Source organism: Fringilla coelebs (genome assembly GCF_963513975.1).
Source record: "Fringilla coelebs genome assembly, chromosome: 17".
NCBI classification, from domain to species: domain Eukaryota; kingdom Metazoa; phylum Chordata; class Aves; order Passeriformes; family Fringillidae; genus Fringilla; species Fringilla coelebs.
This window is the reverse complement of record NC_140043.1, coordinates 5006083-5023037: the sequence shown is the minus strand read 5'-3', so window position 1 is coordinate 5023037 and position 16955 is coordinate 5006083. Positions and strand designations below refer to the sequence as shown.

General features: G+C 47.2%; 1 protein-coding gene across 3 annotated transcripts in view; it reads right to left on the bottom strand.

Moving 5' to 3' along the window:
* PXN (paxillin) overlaps positions 1 to 16955 on the bottom strand; it is a 45098-nt gene that overhangs the window by 10494 nt on the left and 17649 nt on the right. For 2 of the 3 annotated variants that reach the window (XM_084216957.1, XM_084216958.1), the window contains exons 2-8: positions 10435 to 10661; positions 9848 to 9963; positions 7835 to 7974; positions 7263 to 7464; positions 6659 to 6794; positions 1519 to 2553; positions 458 to 724 (exon numbers count right to left, since the gene is read on the bottom strand). In XM_084216957.1, coding sequence (XP_084073083.1) covers positions 458 to 724; positions 1519 to 2553; positions 6659 to 6794; positions 7263 to 7464; positions 7835 to 7974; positions 9848 to 9963; positions 10435 to 10661 — 2123 coding nt within the window. The remainder of the gene's footprint in view (positions 1 to 457; positions 725 to 1518; positions 2554 to 6658; positions 6795 to 7262; positions 7465 to 7834; positions 7975 to 9847; positions 9964 to 10434; positions 10662 to 16955) is intronic. The other variant, XM_084216959.1, reaches the window with a different exon arrangement.

Here is a 16955-nt window from a genome sequence, read left to right as displayed (position 1 = left end):
CTGGCTGCTACCAGGTTGTTTTACTAAGAGGGAAAAGAAGCAAGAAGGAGAAGGGAGCTACAAAAGGTGCTGCTCTTTGTAGCTTAAGGAAGAGCACCATTTTACTCATCCCCAGAAAGCCCTGCACAGGTACAGCACTGGACAAAACAAAGCATGCCTGTATATCAGGTTTCCCAGTGGGGTTTTAAAAATAATCCTCACATGGACATTTGAGATGTGATAGCAGCAGACTGCATCAACAGATACCATAAGCAGCTCCCTCAGATTCCACTCCAGTTCTTAAACATCCAGAACTAGGACCCTGTGCTGCCTTCCCTCTCAGGCCAGACATGGGTGAATAGTTACTTCATTTTGTGTTGTTTAGGATGCTCAGAAACTCAATCTGCACCTCCACACAGTGCAATCAGGACAGAGGGACATGCTGGAATTTCCCAGCGCATGTGACCCTGCTTTCTACCTTCTCTACTTGCTGTTCACCACTCTGCTCTTCCCCCCGGGGCCTGGCAGTGACAATGACCCCCTCTGTCAGCCAGGCATCCTGGCTTTGCCACTCTTCCTGCTCCTGGTTATCGATGCCCAGTCTGTCCTGAAGCTCCTCAATCAAGCGATCTTGGGACTCAGTCTTGTGGAATATGGCAGGACCTAGTTTACGCCTTGGAGAGAGGTCCCGAGACATTGGATGCACATTCGCAGTCTCTTTTGTCCTCTTGATTAAAGATTTAATCTAAATGACAAAGGCAATAGTATCAGCAGAGAAGAGCGAAGTCAGAGCAAGCCCCAAGATGCAACAGCACAAACTCAAAGACATTAGTGACAATTGTGAGCAGGAAGAGTGATGGCATTTATTCCACAATGCCAAAATTCCTCTTGGCACAGCCCAGAACAGTGACTCAGTGCAAGGAAAAACCCTGTAAGGATAATCACAGCGGCCAAAAATAACTGTCTAGAAAAGGAAGGGAAAGATTAACCAGTGGGAAGCCAAGATAGGAGGTGCAGCATGAGCACTCCACTGAGCATTACAGAAACCTCAGCATCACAAGGGCATAGAGCTGTGCCTCTGTGTTTGCCCTTGACAGGCACAAGGCTCTTGGTGAGATGTCTAATGCACAAAGTGTACTTCCAGCCTGGAAAGGAACACTGACAGCTTCAGTAATGAGACTTAAAACAGTAAACAGAGCAGAGGAGCTGCCATCCCAATCAGTAGCATGAAACAGCCCTTTCAGCTTTTTGGAGGTCTCTGTGGACTGAGCCATACCCCAGTTAGGTAATAAAAGTCCATTTCACAAGTTCCTACAAACTGCCATGTTCTGTGCTGCTAAATCACATGCAGGAGAGACCACAAGATAAAGCTGGGGGTTGTGAAGCCCTGTGAGATGCAGCTGTCAGTGACACCGCTCAGAGCTCGTGCTGTTAGTGGGGTGAGCCCGGGCACACTCACTGCATGCACACACTGTTAGTGTGCTGGCAGAACAGTCCTGGCTGGGACTCGCCCTACTCCTACATTCACTCAGTGCCTGCCTGGCCTGATGCAGAAATCCTCTCAATGGGTGGTTTGGAGACACATGGCAGATCCCATTCAGCCTTTCCAAAGGTTTCAGGAGATTCCGAAGTGACTGTAGAGCTTCTGAATTGCTCCTTTTCCTGGTCTCCTCTGACCTTGGTAGTGTTAGCAGTACCTGCCTTCCTAAGAGTTCTGTCTCTGCCCTGCCTCTTCTTGCCCAGATCAGGACAGTGGTATACCTTGGTTTCATGTGGCACTTCAGCTTTTAGCTCCTGTTCTTGCTTCACTACACAGCCCAACTGGTTTTTAGTGTCTGGAAAGACATCCCACCGATCCAGGGCAACAACAGAAGGTTCATTAACAGAATCCAAGACATTTTCATTCTTTGCATGCACCTCTGGCACATGTGCAGGCAGCTCCAGGGGCCACAGCTCATCTAAAGCTGTTTCCACACTTCTGCCCTGGGAGGAAAGAACTGAGTTGTCCCTGAGTGCTCCCTGCTGATGCAGCTCCTTGGGTATCTGCCCCTTCTTTGAAATGGGTACACTTGAGATTTTGGGGTCAGTTCTCTGCTCCTTCTTCTCAGTCTCTTTTGCCACATCATATCCTGAGCCCCGTGCCTCCACATTAGCAGACCTACAGAAAAGCTCCACACTGGAAGCTGGCACAGCCTGGGAAGTATTTCTGGAAGAGTCAGGCTTTCTGTTCAGCTGAACTAAGCTGGCAGAGGCCACTTGCTCCCCACGAGTAGCATAACCAGAGGAGCTCCGTGGTGGCGGCACGGGGACAGCTTTTGCTAAAAGGGGCACAGGAGGAGGGGCAGCAGGCTGCCCTGACAAAGGCAGAACTGCAGCGTCACTGCCTTCCTCAATGCAGGTGTCTGCTGAGGGGACAGATGTTGGCACTGTTGAGTCCCCACTGTGACTTGCAGATGGGTGTTTGGAATGGGACAGCACTGCTAAACTGTGAGAAGTGTTGCTGGAGTCTGCATTTGCTGAACTGGGAACCGGTTCTAGGGAAGATTCAGAAATCAGAGACATCGTGGAACTAGTCTGCAAAAGAAGCGATAGAAGGAATAAGGAGAGAAAAAGATAATGACAGAGGTAAGAAGAAGGAAAAAAAGGCACAGAATTAAGCATTATAAGAATCACGACCCCCAAATCAAAAAGCCATGTTGACCCAAATCCTTACTTCCAAGAGTAAGGAAGAAAAATGAGACACCAAAGAGCAGTATGACATTGTACCAATCTTCATGAGTTCTACAGCCATTGGGATCCTTTTCCTGGGCCCTCCTCCTCAGTGACAGCTCAGTGTTCACCTGCAGCTGTGATGGGGGCATGGCATGGCCACTGCCACTGCTGGGAAGCCAGCCCCTAACCCAGGAGCGTCTCGACTGTGAATAAAGGTCACGTAAACTTACTCACAGTCAGACATGTAAATTTTGTATTCCAAAGCTGCAAAAAATTCAATCAATGAATAGAACAAAGCATGACATTTTCTTCTTGATACACTTAATAAAATGCTCCAGTTGGCTGAGTTCATGGCAATGAAAACAAAGCTTCAGGGCATTCACAGCACGAGCAGATGACATGGGCTTTGTTCTATTCACATCACTAATCTCACCTTGGAAGTGACACACACTGAATCTATACCAGCCTGTCAGTCATTCCATGCCCTTGTGAGCATTGCTTAGGTGGCAGATTAGCCTCTTCCCCTTAGGCCAAAGACTCCACACTGACATTGTAATAAAATCAGTGTTAATTTTGATCCAAAAAACATTCTAAGATGAGCAATTAATACGTAGGTTTTGGTTTTCCTTTACTTACAGGATCTTTTGAAAACAAAAGATCATGGGTCTTTCTTTTCCCACTTCCAGTGGTTCCTGACTAAACTCTAGGAGACAAAGGATTACTACTCCTTTTTCTTAGAAAGGGAGACTCAGAACAGCCACTTGGACAAGCTCACACAGCCGGTCAATCTAAGACCAAGACTGTGCCTTCTCAGTTTTAAAAATGTACCCACAAAGGATTTCCAAATCCAAGAGCTATCAAGACCTGCTCTAACTCTTCATCATATTTTCCAGAGAAGCGTAAAGAAGTCAGATGCTTATGCTCTGAGGTAGAAGGGCACATAACTTCCTAAGCCCCACATATGCTACCTCAGTCTCCACTTACCTTTCTGAGATACTTATCATGAAAAAAACTATATAATTAACCAGAACATGCACAAAGCCTGTCAGTAAATGGAAGAATAACCTGAGCTCCTACCATGCTGAGGGGCCAGGAGCTGGCACACATGCAGTGCTACAAGGAGACTGTTCTCAGAAAGGAAAGAGCAATAAGAGACCAAATTTCATTACAGATTGCTCTTCCCTTTGAGTAGCATGGCCAGGCTACTGTGACCACAGTCACAGCTGAGAGGAAAATTACTAGCCAGTATATTAAAATGAGGGAATATCCCAATATGCCTGCTCCCTGAATTTTGCCTAAGCTGGGTACACCTGTAAAAGTAACCTGGTTTGATGCTGTACTTCATATCTGGTTTCCAGACTTCCTAAAATGAAGTCAGCACTTTCAAGGCAAGAGTAACGTTTTGCTCAAACAGTATTTTCAACAGACTGAAACCATACTGATTCCAAAATAAGAGCAATGGGTGAGCACTCAACAGTAACAGAACAGTTAACTACAAGTATCCAGCTATGCAGTAAGCAGGCATCACATTACACAGAAATGGCAGAGGGTAAAAAAACAAGTGCCTTAAGTAATCTCAGTGCCTGAGGACCGATTAACCAGATAACCAAAATCAAATGGATACTGTAAGCAAAAAGAAGGGGCAACAAATTAGGGTGAGTAAAATATAATAAAAGGGTAATGTAACATCACCTTTTACTGAGGGGTACAAGGTAAATCAAGCACCAGTGCCCTCCACTCCTCCCATCCTCATCTATTGCAACTTCTACCAATTCCAACTAATTACACATCATATTTGGGTTTTTTATCCTATATCCTGCAGTCACGCACAGGTCTGATACTCCAACAGCAGCCTTTCATATTCCACCTTCACAAGGACTGCCCGTGTCTCCCTTATATTCTGACACTGGTACAGACTAGAATACATTTTTATAGCCAAGTTAACACCCCCAGCTGGAACAAACAGAAGAGGTATAACCAAAAAAATAGGGACTGAAGGGAAAATGAAGCAACCTGGACAACAGGAGAAAAGGAAAGTAACTTAAAAACAGTCAATGACATCATTAACAAAAGGGAAATGATCACAGAAGCCATGCTCCTTGTACTTCAGGAAGAATGTTTAGACACAGATGAGCTCATTGCTTCACAAAAATACCAATGCTGTGCTTAATAAAGCCCAAATCTTAATACCTTTCTGCATTTCAATTTGGTCTCTGAGGTCAACTGAAAACTAAGCCAGGACGGCAGGTGGTGTTAGTCACAGCAGCTCATCTCTGTCACCCAGGTTTTAGTGGAGATTCTAAAGGTTCTCAAGAGTGCAAAGTACTGAACACCCACACTTAAAAATGTCCACTCCCTGTATCTCACCTAAGAAGCCTGTGCTGGGCAAGGTCATTCTCAGCTGCCAAGAGCTCACCTGGGAGCAAAGGCTGGGCCACACCCCAAGCTAGTTTCTGATAAAAGCAGCAGGGGCACACAGCCACAGTGCTCACAGCTCCCACAGCACACAGAAGGAGCAGGGCACAGAATGCCAGAAGCACAAGTGGGAACTCTCTCCAGCTTCACAACACTGCAGTGTTGCAACCAGGCTGAACAGAGCTCGTGGCTATCCTGCACTACACCTCAGGACCTCAGAGGGAGAAAAAAGGTAACACTAAGATGTCAATATTTGCAACTGATTAAACACACGCTACATTAAGTCTAGAGAAAACACTGAGGAACTCACAGATTCTCACCGATTTAGGTGCATGTGTCAGGAATGGCAGAGTGAATTCTATTCCAGCAAGGACAAGGCAAGTGAAGCTTCTCAGAACACATGTGCCCAGTGCTAGGTTCTGAACTCACACACTTGTCACAATTCTGGGTATTGTATTGATCTCCATGGAACCCACCAAGCACAGAAAGAACAGCAAACAGCAAAAGCTGTCACTACATGTTCTGTACCTCTCCTCACAAAACACTGCTCAGCTCTGGCTGCCCCACCTAATGTCACCTAGGAGGGGATGGAGTTCAGCACAGACAAGAAATCTCAAGTATCCAGCAGAATCTTCCATACAGGAATAAAACAGAGAGTTAGGAACTGATTTAGGATTAGAAACCAGATAGGTATGTAAAAAAGGCAAACCTAACAAAGAGATTATCCAGTATATTTGCTTTCTCCACCTCTCTCAGAAGAAATCCAAGTCAATTCAGTAAAACTATAAACAAAGCAGCTGAAAGTAGAAAGTGAGAAAGTATTTTTCATTTTGCCATGAGTAAGGGTAAATGAAATCCCATGAGAACAAGCTCCATAGTTCGTCATCTAGTGCAGGAGTGGTAACACACACACATGAATAAAGAAAAAGTTATTCAAGTACATATGCTGACACTGAATAGTACTTGCCGTCCTTTGCCTCCACAAGAAACTGAAACTTTAATCCTATGTTGAGGTGAATAAGAGATTTTGTTTCAAGATAAAATCTTTGAAATCTCCTTCTGTCTGATGTAAACTCTTCAGTGCTCACACCAAATGCCTTGAATATCCTTTCTCCTCAGGGAAAGCACATCAGGGTAAAAACACACTCCAGAGAGGAGTCATCCCACAGAACAGAAGGGCCTGGTCTCTGTCAAAAAGCAGAGTGGTGTCCGACGCCTCTCTCCTTCTCATTAAGTTGTAGCACAGCAAAATAATTCACTCTGCTGAGCAGTAACAAAGCTCATTATCTTTGGCAAACAGACAAACTGCAGAACTGAAGGAAAAACAGATCCCAGAACTGCCTTACCCTGCCAGTGATGACAATTTATAGCAGTCAAGGACTGCCCCACTCAGAAAGCACAAATACACCACAGGAAGTTTATCAGAGCAAATCTGAGTGGTAAAGGAGGCATTCTGGAGACCAACCAAGGTCAGCAAATGTGGTTAACAGGCAAGAGACTGGGGTGGGTAGAGACCACCAAGATGAAGCATTAAGCTGCCGTGACAGGGTACCTTGAAGTCAGAGAGAGACGCCATCAGCTCATCCAGTTCTCGTGTAGCTGAAGAAGCAGAAATTCGGGTCTGCTGCTGACTAGCAGTGACACGCTGGGGGCTGCTCACCTCTCCCTGGCTCACAGTGATTGCAGGCCTGGCCAGGAGGAAAAATTAAAATAAAATTTTAAGAAGAGTGCATTTAAACATGGGAGGGCACTCCTAGACTGAAGTCCCACTGTTCCCCCAAGAAAGCAGAGCATGAGGAGTTTCATCAGCACAGCCCAACCTGGCACAGCTTCCCCAGCACGTGCAGACCCTGCCTCATGTGTGCACACACATCCCATCCCCTAAGAAACAGATGATGCCTGAACATTCATTTTGTATTTGTGGTCAGCTGTAAATCTGAGCTTGAACAGTCTACCTCTAATGGATGACTTATGCATTTTTCCATCCAGAAGTAGATTACAAAGCACCAGAACCCGCCTGACTTCTGACCCTTTAGACAAAGCCCATCTTCCATCCATCACTCTCCTGCAGCAGCTGCCCCTACACTACAGTCACCATTTCCCCAGGAGCCCATCCCACCCCCACCCAAGCCTGCAACCACCACAACATTACTCACACTGGACTTGGCACGGAGCTCTCCAGCTCATCCAGCAGGCTCTCCACACTGGGACGCACATCCTCAATCCCACGTGCACCATTTCGCTTTGGCTTTTCTTTTGTCGGGGGTGCAGCCTTCCCTCCCCCTGAGCTGCTGTTCTCTGGGACAACATAGTGAGGGCCAGCCACGTTGGGCAGTGACGGGCTTCTGCCAGCCTCATCTGAAGAAAGGGAGCAGAAAAGAGCCATTCAGAGCCCCATTCCACACACACATCTGCTAATCACAGGCAAGTACAAAACATTGTCCAGAAATCTTGTGGAACATCAATCTTCAAGGATATTAGAAAAGTAACAGTGCAAGGGCATGAGCAACCTAAACTAACTTCAAAACTTTAGTTAGAGGCAGTTTTAAAGTTGGCTTTGCTTTGAGCAGGGTGCTGCAGCTCAGACCTCAGGAGATCCCACCCTCACTAAGGCGTTGATTAAAGGCCTGGAGGGGTCTTCCTCACTAAGGATGTTGGAAAGAAAAAGAAAGCTATTATTCTGAGAATAAAATTATCCACTCATACCAAATGTCTTCCTATTCCTTACCTGCTGTGAAGCCACTGGCAGGGGTATGTTGAACAGCATTCAGTTCCAGAAGGAGTCTGTCCAGTTCTGAAAGGTTGCTGCCCAGAGAGGAGCTGGTCATTGTGGGAGATGGTTCCGCAGACTTCTGCTTGTTTGGGAAACTGAAGATAAAAGGGAAATGTGAAACTTCTGCATCAAGATACAGCAGAAGGATGGAGGGAAACTCATTAGGTTTCCAAAGTTTGCACATGTGCTGTGGTCTTTTTAGGCTGATGCTTTTAGCTCTGGGGGTAAAGAAGACACATGCTTTGTGACACGACTAAACACAGCCACTGCTATTCTTGTAAATTACAAAAATAGCATTGATGGCCCAGGCCCCTGATTTTAGGACTGCGTGCTGCCCAGCTCTGTAGGAAAGAGTTAACTGTCTCTAGGTCCAAAATGCAGAGAACAGCAGCAGAACCATTACCTCACGTACGGGAAAATGACTTGTTTCTGCTGACACCACACCAAGCAGCAACACCCTCCTCCCTGAGCAAGGGAATGCAGGGCTAGCACAGACTGGAGACAGAGGCAAAGCACAAGCCTCAGGTTAGTAGCAGAAACTGAAAAGCAGTAAGATATGTCATAGCCTCTTGCAACACTCAAGGTCTCCCCAAGTCCTCACACCTTTAATTTGGGGAACTCTAATCAATTCATAAGAAAGTAACTTGTTGTTATTTTCTACTGTGCTAAACACACATGCATGTATAAATCATTGGCTGTAATTACTGCTAGTTTTATATGGGTGATATCATTTACCACACAGAATTGCAAACTCTTCCAAAGCAGAACTTCACCTCAGTGCACTGATTTTTATAGTGGTTACACTGTAGTAACAATCTTTCCATTGTCAAGGGCAGGAACATTTTTTTTCTTCTGGTTTTACAAATGAAGACATAACTTTTAATGCCCTAGAGGTTCTTATTTTATCAAAAAGATATTTTCCAAATCCAAAATTTCTGCCTTGTGCACAGGACCACATGCTCAAGAAGTTAGTATCTAGCAGGTTAAGGACTCTGACACCTGTGACACCAATGACAATTATGAATTCCATAAGGGAAGTTATTCTTCTCTTCAGGTTGAAAAACAAGATCCACAACTGCAATCTGAGGAGAACATACTTCACACCGAACCAACACACCAGCTACAACTCACATGAGAACCAAGCCATGGCAGACCCTTGTTCAAGAGGGCTTAAGGCTCTAATTACCTTAATTTAACACTAATTGCATGCAGTCATCTGAAAAAATTACAATTACTGTCTCCATTGGACCACCTCTGGCTAGGCTGCCCAGAGGAGATGAGCTCTAACCAAAATTAGTTCTGGTTGGAAGCAACTTCCTGCTCAGCAGAAAGAGCTGGCATGGTTAGATTATGACTCCAAAGAAACACCAGTCTCCAAAGTGTAAAAAGGTGCCTAGGATGAATTTCTGACAGCCTCTGCATCACTGATCCCTATGTCAGCAGAAAGGTCTGTCCTACTGTGCAGGCTACTCCTCCAACCTCTCAGAGTGAGAGCAGCTGCCCTTGCAAGTGTGACCTTGTTATCTATCAATTACCTACTGAGATGGAAGTTTCCAGAAGCTTGAATTTACCTGAAAACTCAAGTCCCTGCACAACACTGCAGGCCACAAGTACTGAGTTCCCAGAAAAAAATAACCCTAAGGCCATCCACCTCCTGAAGGACTTTTGTGCTCTTTAGCAGGGGGGTGGATTTGTCACTTGTGTCTGGATCATATCCTTCACAACACAATCCAGATCCTGCTGTGTCTGATGGATCCTTAACCTCCTGCAGCCGAGCAAGCCCAAGGGCAGGGTCAAAGTTTGAAGTGAGTATGAAAGTTACAGTGGCATGTTACAAAAGAGGCAATCAAAACTGACACAAAGCAATGTAACACACACAGCAGTGTTTGTTTCCACTTATAGAAGGCAGCTTGACCCTCAGCAAGTTCAAGCTGCGAGTCAGCTTATCTCTTAAAAGGGAAGGGATACCTGTAGACGTGCTCCTCTTCACTGGCACGGGGAGTAGGAGAGTTGAGCCCGTCTCTAGGAACGGAGGCACTGGAGCTTTTGGCACTAGAGCTGTATATAGGAGACTGGGACTGAGGCTGTGGAAACAAGATTTGCATTGGAAACAGAGAATACAAAACAAATATGTACAGTAGCGCATTACAAATCCATGCACTGACAAGGCAGAACAAAAAAAATTATCTGCTCTTTAGTCAAGCCAGTCCCTATCAGATGAGCTACACCAGGAACAGTTTTCCCCTTACTTCAGACCTGTCTATGAGTCACAGCTTTGTGCTGGAAACCCCCAGTCTGCCTTCCACAGGCCCAAGACAGATGACTAACACTAATCTCATCACACCACCATTTTGTCAGCACAATGACGATGGCTTTCAAATTCTTTTCTGCCATTTGCTCCAACCAGTTAATTCTAATAAAAACTCCCAGCTCCCCCCCTTTCCCTGCTCCATAGCTAAATTCATCCTCACTTCTCCCTATTTCCTCCTCCTTAGTTTGCTGAGAGATCCTGCACTTACAAAACAAGCCCCCTCCCACACACACACAGCCCTCACCTGCTGGTGGCCGTATCTGGGTGCGTTGGGCTGCCACTGCTCTAAGGGGTCGATCACGGTGCCATTCAGGGCGTCGTTGGAAGGCGGCGGGGGCACCGGGGGAGGCACGGTAATCTCCTGGTACGTGTGGTTTCCAGTTGGGTAGGAGTAAGGAGTTTCCTCCGTGAGAAATACTGGTCGTTTGGAGATATGCGAGGTGGTTGATTCCAGGTCTGCCAGTAAGGCGTCTGCAGGAAAGCAAAAAAACCCAACAAAATGGTAAAAGCCTGGACTAGAGCTTTGTCTCTTTATTCTCAGTAAATGTATCTGTCTCAGAAGTTTTTGGGAGGACTTTTCATCTTGGGTAATCTACCAAATGCCTTGACAAACACTACTGCTGCTCAGCAATGAACGAGTTAATCAAACTTCTACTACAAAGAAAACACCAAGATGTAGCAAAGCAGCCAGAAAAGCTGTGTCAGTCTCAGATTTTTGCCTTAACTGGAAAAACATCCAACAACAGGAACCCGTAGTCTCACTGTACCCTGCAGAAGTGCAACCTAGGCAAGCCTGTCCAGAGATCTACTCCAACAGGATATTGACACAGACTAATTACAGGCCCCACATCATCACAGAGTCATTTACTGTGGCCGCAGGCACTGCTTTCTGCAGGAAACAAGATCTCAGGAGGTGTTTTCTCCAGAGTCAAAGGTAGTGGAAGAAGCATGACACGTTCAGATCAGTCCACCAGGGCAGCGGAAGGATGTATTTTAGTTCTCCTGACAAAAATCCCCATCAGTACATCATACAAACAGTTAACAAGCTTCCAGAGGCTGCCAGGTAAACGCCATTTCTTCTGGAAACAATTCTTAACTAGATGGGTGGAGACTGCTCACAAATTCCTCAAGAGAAGGAAAACCTCCACCAGCTAGAAACACTGTCACTCATGCCAGGCAGAGGACTCACATTACACAGTTAGCACTTCTCAAAAATCTCACAGTCCCATCAGAGATTAGGCATAAAATGGCATTCCCAGCCTTCTGGATTTCTCCCTGCAAATGTATCCTCTGCCCATTCCCAACCCTGCACTCCTCTGGGGTGACTCAAAGGCAAATCCTGACTGGCTGGACCTTCCAGGCCATGTGCCCACCCTGCAGAGCCCATTGCAGTTCCTGCGGGGGAAACTCCAGTGAGCGCCTGCAGGTCTGTGCTGCGCTCACTTTCCAAAGAAAGCCTCCCTGGCCACGAGCCCAGCTTTCCACTGGGGCAGCAGCACCAGCACACCTCTGCAAGGCTCTTAGAGAGGAGTTCACTGGACACTCAGCACTCTCTATGTAACAGCACCAGGACACACCCAGCAGGTCCCTTTGGACACGTGGAATTCAGCCAGAAAACAGAACGCAGGGGATACTCTATGAACCCCCTGGATATCCCTTCCCTCTGCACAGATACAGCTGTCCTCACAGAGACTCAGCAGACCCCTTCTCCTGCACACAGCAGGCACTTGACACTCAGGTTTGGGGCACAGGAGCTCAGCCTGAGTGTGGCCACCTTGCAGTGTCCCCCACCAGGTCACAAGGAGCTGATGGCACCAGAATAGCAACCGAGCAACTGCTCACACTAATGGCTGCCCACAGCTCCCCGGGCAGCACCTGCCAGCCCTGAGCCACTTCCTGAGCACAGCACTCCACAGCAGCCAATACACTTAGCAAGCCTTCAGGAAAATGTATTGGAAGAGGACAGTACTATTGCATTACAAGATGAGGAAGGTGCCGCTTTTATATTCACTCTTTTCAAAAAACCAAAGCATCACAAAAGAAAAAATAAGCAGTCCTGCACTCAGAGAGCAGAATACAGCCATTAGCAAATTAAATGCTGTGTTAAATTATTTCTATACACCTTTCATTCAGTAATAAAGATGCTCTGAACCATTAAAGTCACAGGATCTATCTTCCTAAAGGGACCAAAATATCCCAGAAGCAGATTCTCTGAAGGGAGACAAGTATTCCGCAGCTGGGGAAAAATGAACTGCATTTTCTTTTCAAGCAAAAGAACAGCTGGTGGATTGCAGAGTGAAAGGCACATACCTCCAGGGAACTGCCGATGAACCGCAATTCCTACAGTCAGGCAGGTCCTATGACTGGAGGTTTCACACCACCTCCCAGAGAAGTGCTTGCCGAGAAGGAGTGGTTTTTGCTTCTCCCCTCCAATGACAAAGGCAATTCAAACTCCACCAGGAAGTGAAAATCCCGTGAGGGTGTTGGGCTCCTCCGGCCCTGCAGAGGGGACGCAAACCATTTTTCCACCCTCCACCTCCAGCCCTCAGTGCAGGACCGGCAGCCGTAACCATCTCGCCACAGACACTGCCCTGCTCGGCTCCTCTCTGTGCTGATGATCCATGGGACAGACAGCCACTGCCTTTTGCTGATGGCACACAGTGAGCCCGGCTACACGCACCCGTTTACTTTTACAGGTCTGCGGAAGAAGGGAGGTCTGGAAATACCAGGGGCGCTGAGCCCCATGGCTGTGAAGGAGTTAAGATTAATGATTAACCGCCCCCATGCCCTCCCCCTTCCTGACTTGAGCAAACAAGGCACAGCCGAGGAACGGAAAGCGGAGGGAGGAGAAAAGGCCGGAGAGGAATTACTCGGTTACTCAAACCAAACTCCAACTTTACAACTGATATCGAAGCTGCTGCACGAAGACACCACCCCAAGCCGGCGGGACAGGAAAGGCGCTCACACACCGGTTTCCCGATGCGAAAGGACTTCTCCCAGTGCTTGCTCGCCCCCAAGTCCTGCAATGCCCCGTCCTCCCTTCCCTGCGCCCCGCCGCTCCAAGCTCACAGCCATGACAGAGGGAAGATCTTCCCCATTCGCGTCCCTCCCCGTCGCTGTTCCCGGATCCAATCTCATCAGCAACCACAGCTCCCTGAAACTCTGCTGAAATGGGAAATTGCCCCCGTTTAAGGGGCCCGACAGCAGCAGCAGAACGTCCCCGGCGAGGGCAGGGTGAGAGGGGCAGTGGCACCGTCCCACCCCACGGACATCACCCTGTCAGAGGGAAGCGACTCCCCAGTCCACAGGCACGGGCTGTTTGCTGGTCGCTCCCCCGGAGGTCAGCCCAAGGAGTTCCAGAGCGGGACTTGAGGCTATTATTCAAAACCCAACCAAAAATTAACCTAAGGGATTAACATTTTGTTTTCCATGAAGCACTTCATCCCAAGAGGTCCCAAAGCACTGTACATTCATTTAGGATTTGTTCAACTACCAGAAGACAATATCAGATAAGAGATGAGGGGAAAGAATGGAGATTAATAGAAAAAGATGCATCACTCTCTTTTGTAAAAGGGACCAGCATCTGTATCCTGATGAACTGTGACGGGGATGCTGCGCCTTGTGCTGCACCTCTCATCACAGCACTGAGTTCACAACAGTGACTGCTCCTTAAATGGAATATTAAATGCTTAAATAGAAATATTAAAGTCTCGATCGATTTACTGGGTAATGAAGTGTTCCTGCCCAAGGTGACTCCTGAGGGACAGTGCTGCAGGACGTGTGAATCAGCCGGTTGGTCCCCACAGCCCGTCGGAAGCAGCTGACTGGGTCACCGCAAGGCAGTGCCTCGGGCCAGTGCCCACCGGCACCATCCATCAGAGGGCACCACCAACACCCTCACAGCGACAGCGACGAAACCCACGGCAGTGCCCAGCCTGGCAGCGCCTTCACCTCACCTGTTCCGCCCCGCAAGAGCCGGGAGCCTGTCCCTGTTTCAGGCACACACAAACCCTCGGCGGTGCCACGTGTGCTGCACCTCCCCACGGAGACGCGCATCTTCACAGCAGCTACCGCCCAGTGCTCCGGAAACAGCCACACACACTGACCTCGCCACAGCCTCACCGCTGCCCCAAATACTCTCTGGAACACCACAGACACAGCTCTAGGAGGCAGAACCTCCCAAGGATGAAGACCATACATTTCGTTATCTCAAGAGAATAGATTTAACCATTTTGTAGCAGTAAAGTAAACCAGAGTTATAGCGGACCTTCAAACCATTGCTCCTCCCCAGGATCACCCCTCTCTCCACTCTCACGACTACAACAAGCCACTAACACAACCTACAGACAAAATGTCAACTCAGAGACATGTGCATGGAGCAGAATCACTCCAGTTTCCAAAGACTCCGTAGGGGTCAGCTATCTATGGGCTGTGCATATAGAAATCTGTATTTTCCACTCCATTCACAGAGTACTTCTCAGGAAAGTGCAAAAGGGACACCTGCTGGAACACCACCAACCTGGACATGCCTGCTTATCATGGCTACTCTGGAGCAGTTACACAGCCAAGAAAACCCTAACTCCCCATGCACTGCAGCACAGAGCACCTCAGCGTGAGCACAGCTGGCCCTCCACAGGCTCACGTAACCTGGCAAACCACCTGGTAAAGCTGTGTGAAAACATGAAACAGAAGGACAGAGACTTCCTCCCCTCCACTGGACAACCCAAAAATTACACACTCAACTGAAATCACATTTAGTCCTGAGGGCTACTCAAACCACATCCTCCCCAGTATGGGAGGACTGCTGTTTGAATTCAGGTGGGTTTTCTACAAAGATTTTCCTGAGGAGGAGGGACAGTTAAAGCATGATGCCGCATCAGACCCCTTTACCACTAAAAAGCACTCCAAGACACCTGGAGGTCCAGGGACATGAGTTTGCTGCTCTCTCCCTTTCCTCACTTTTGCCAAAGATCATTATTAACTACGAGGTCCTTGGTATTCTGGTCTACAAATCCACCACACCTCTCTGCACATCAGTTAGGTATGTATAAGCAGCCCTTTAATACCCTTTAATACCCTTTAATGCTTTGCTTCAAGGTAATTCCCAGCAAAACCAAAGCTCTGCTGGTCTTTTCAACAGCTCAGGACAAGAACTCTCACGCTGATGTCCAGTGCATTGAACCACTCATAAAACATCCCTTCTACCACCAAAGCAGCAAGGTAGAAGAGCAGGACAAATCCTTAGGCAGAGCCCCATTTACCAGTTCAAGCTGCACTGAAAAGATCAAGTTCTACAGTGCACATTCCTGTGCTATCTCCCCAGCCCACAGCTCCTTGGGCCCAGAAGAGCTCAGGCATTCCAGGGGCTCCAGGGCAGGCTCCTTCGGCATCGCTGCGTGTCAGCACTCGCTGGCCTGCAGATGCAGCATCCTGCAGCAGCACAACGGCCTCTGTGCAGCCAGGGGCACATTCTTCAGCTTCCCACAGCCCAGGTCTGTCTGACACAGAGCAGCAACACCAGCCCAGGGAGCACAGCACTGCTCTACAGTCTGCAACAGCAATGGGTAACACCGGGGCCCCTTCATACTGATGCACACATCAACACCCCTTTCTAGGAATTTGAGCTGGACTCAGCCCCTTTAAATAGGTAAAGTGAAGCTACTAAAAAGAAAAATATATATTTATATATATTTAGATGTACCTTCCCATGCATATCGAAGCATTCTTTGTGCACTTCCGCTTTCCTGTGCATCTCAAAAATGCTCTTGGATTAAGGTGACACAGTGAAGCAGAACACATCATGGACTAATTCTGAAAAAACCTACATGACAAGGCATCGACAAAATCACATTTGCCAACTGACATCAAGCAGCTCTTCAATGCTAATTTTTCCTCAAGCAGTAAATAATTTCCCACTATTCATAAGCAGTTTAGAATTTATCTTTTTCTTTTTTTTTTAAGTGAGGCAATTTAGAGAAATCTAAATTTGCTTTCCTCTGGAGAAAGGATTTCCATATGCAGTTCATCTCTCTCAACAACTGAGGATTATTAAGCCATGCTGACACAGCAAATCACAGCATTATCAAGACAGTGAGTAGATCAAAAGGATGGTGGTCAATTTTCTTCCACATCTCATCTACTGCTGGGGAGGAAATGGAAGCATAACTGAAGCAAGATACTTCAAATGCCTCACATATCAGCCTTTCATTTTCAACAGCTGAAAGCCACATCTGCACATATATCCAACCACACACTGCCTGTAGCTCTTCTTCTTGCATGAGACATCTGGAAAGTGAGTAGCACTGGAGACAGGATTCCTTACCCAGCCAGCACCCAGCAAATGCATTCAGCCACAGAGTCCCATCTTCCCCAGCATCTCTGGTGCCACATGTCCCTGGCAGCCCAGACACAGCACACTGGGGAATCAGGATGAGATGTCAGCACAAACTACAGAATTTCCTCTGCTGCAGCTGCACAGAACAGGTATCTGCACTTCCCCTATTTTCCCCCTGCCTCTATTTACCCAAATAAGTAGAAGTGATGCAAGTTTTCCTGGTTTAGGCAGCAGAAGATTCCTAGAGGATTGGCAAATAGAAATAAAAATGAAGATACCCCTAAGGGCAGCTCTCAATGAGATGAGAGATGGATTTTATATGCTAATCATGTCTCACTGGCATCAGACAAACTGCAGACCTCTCACTGGCAGAATCACACACCATTCTCCAGCCTTTTTTTCTTAATACCTGCAAGATGCTGAATTCAAAT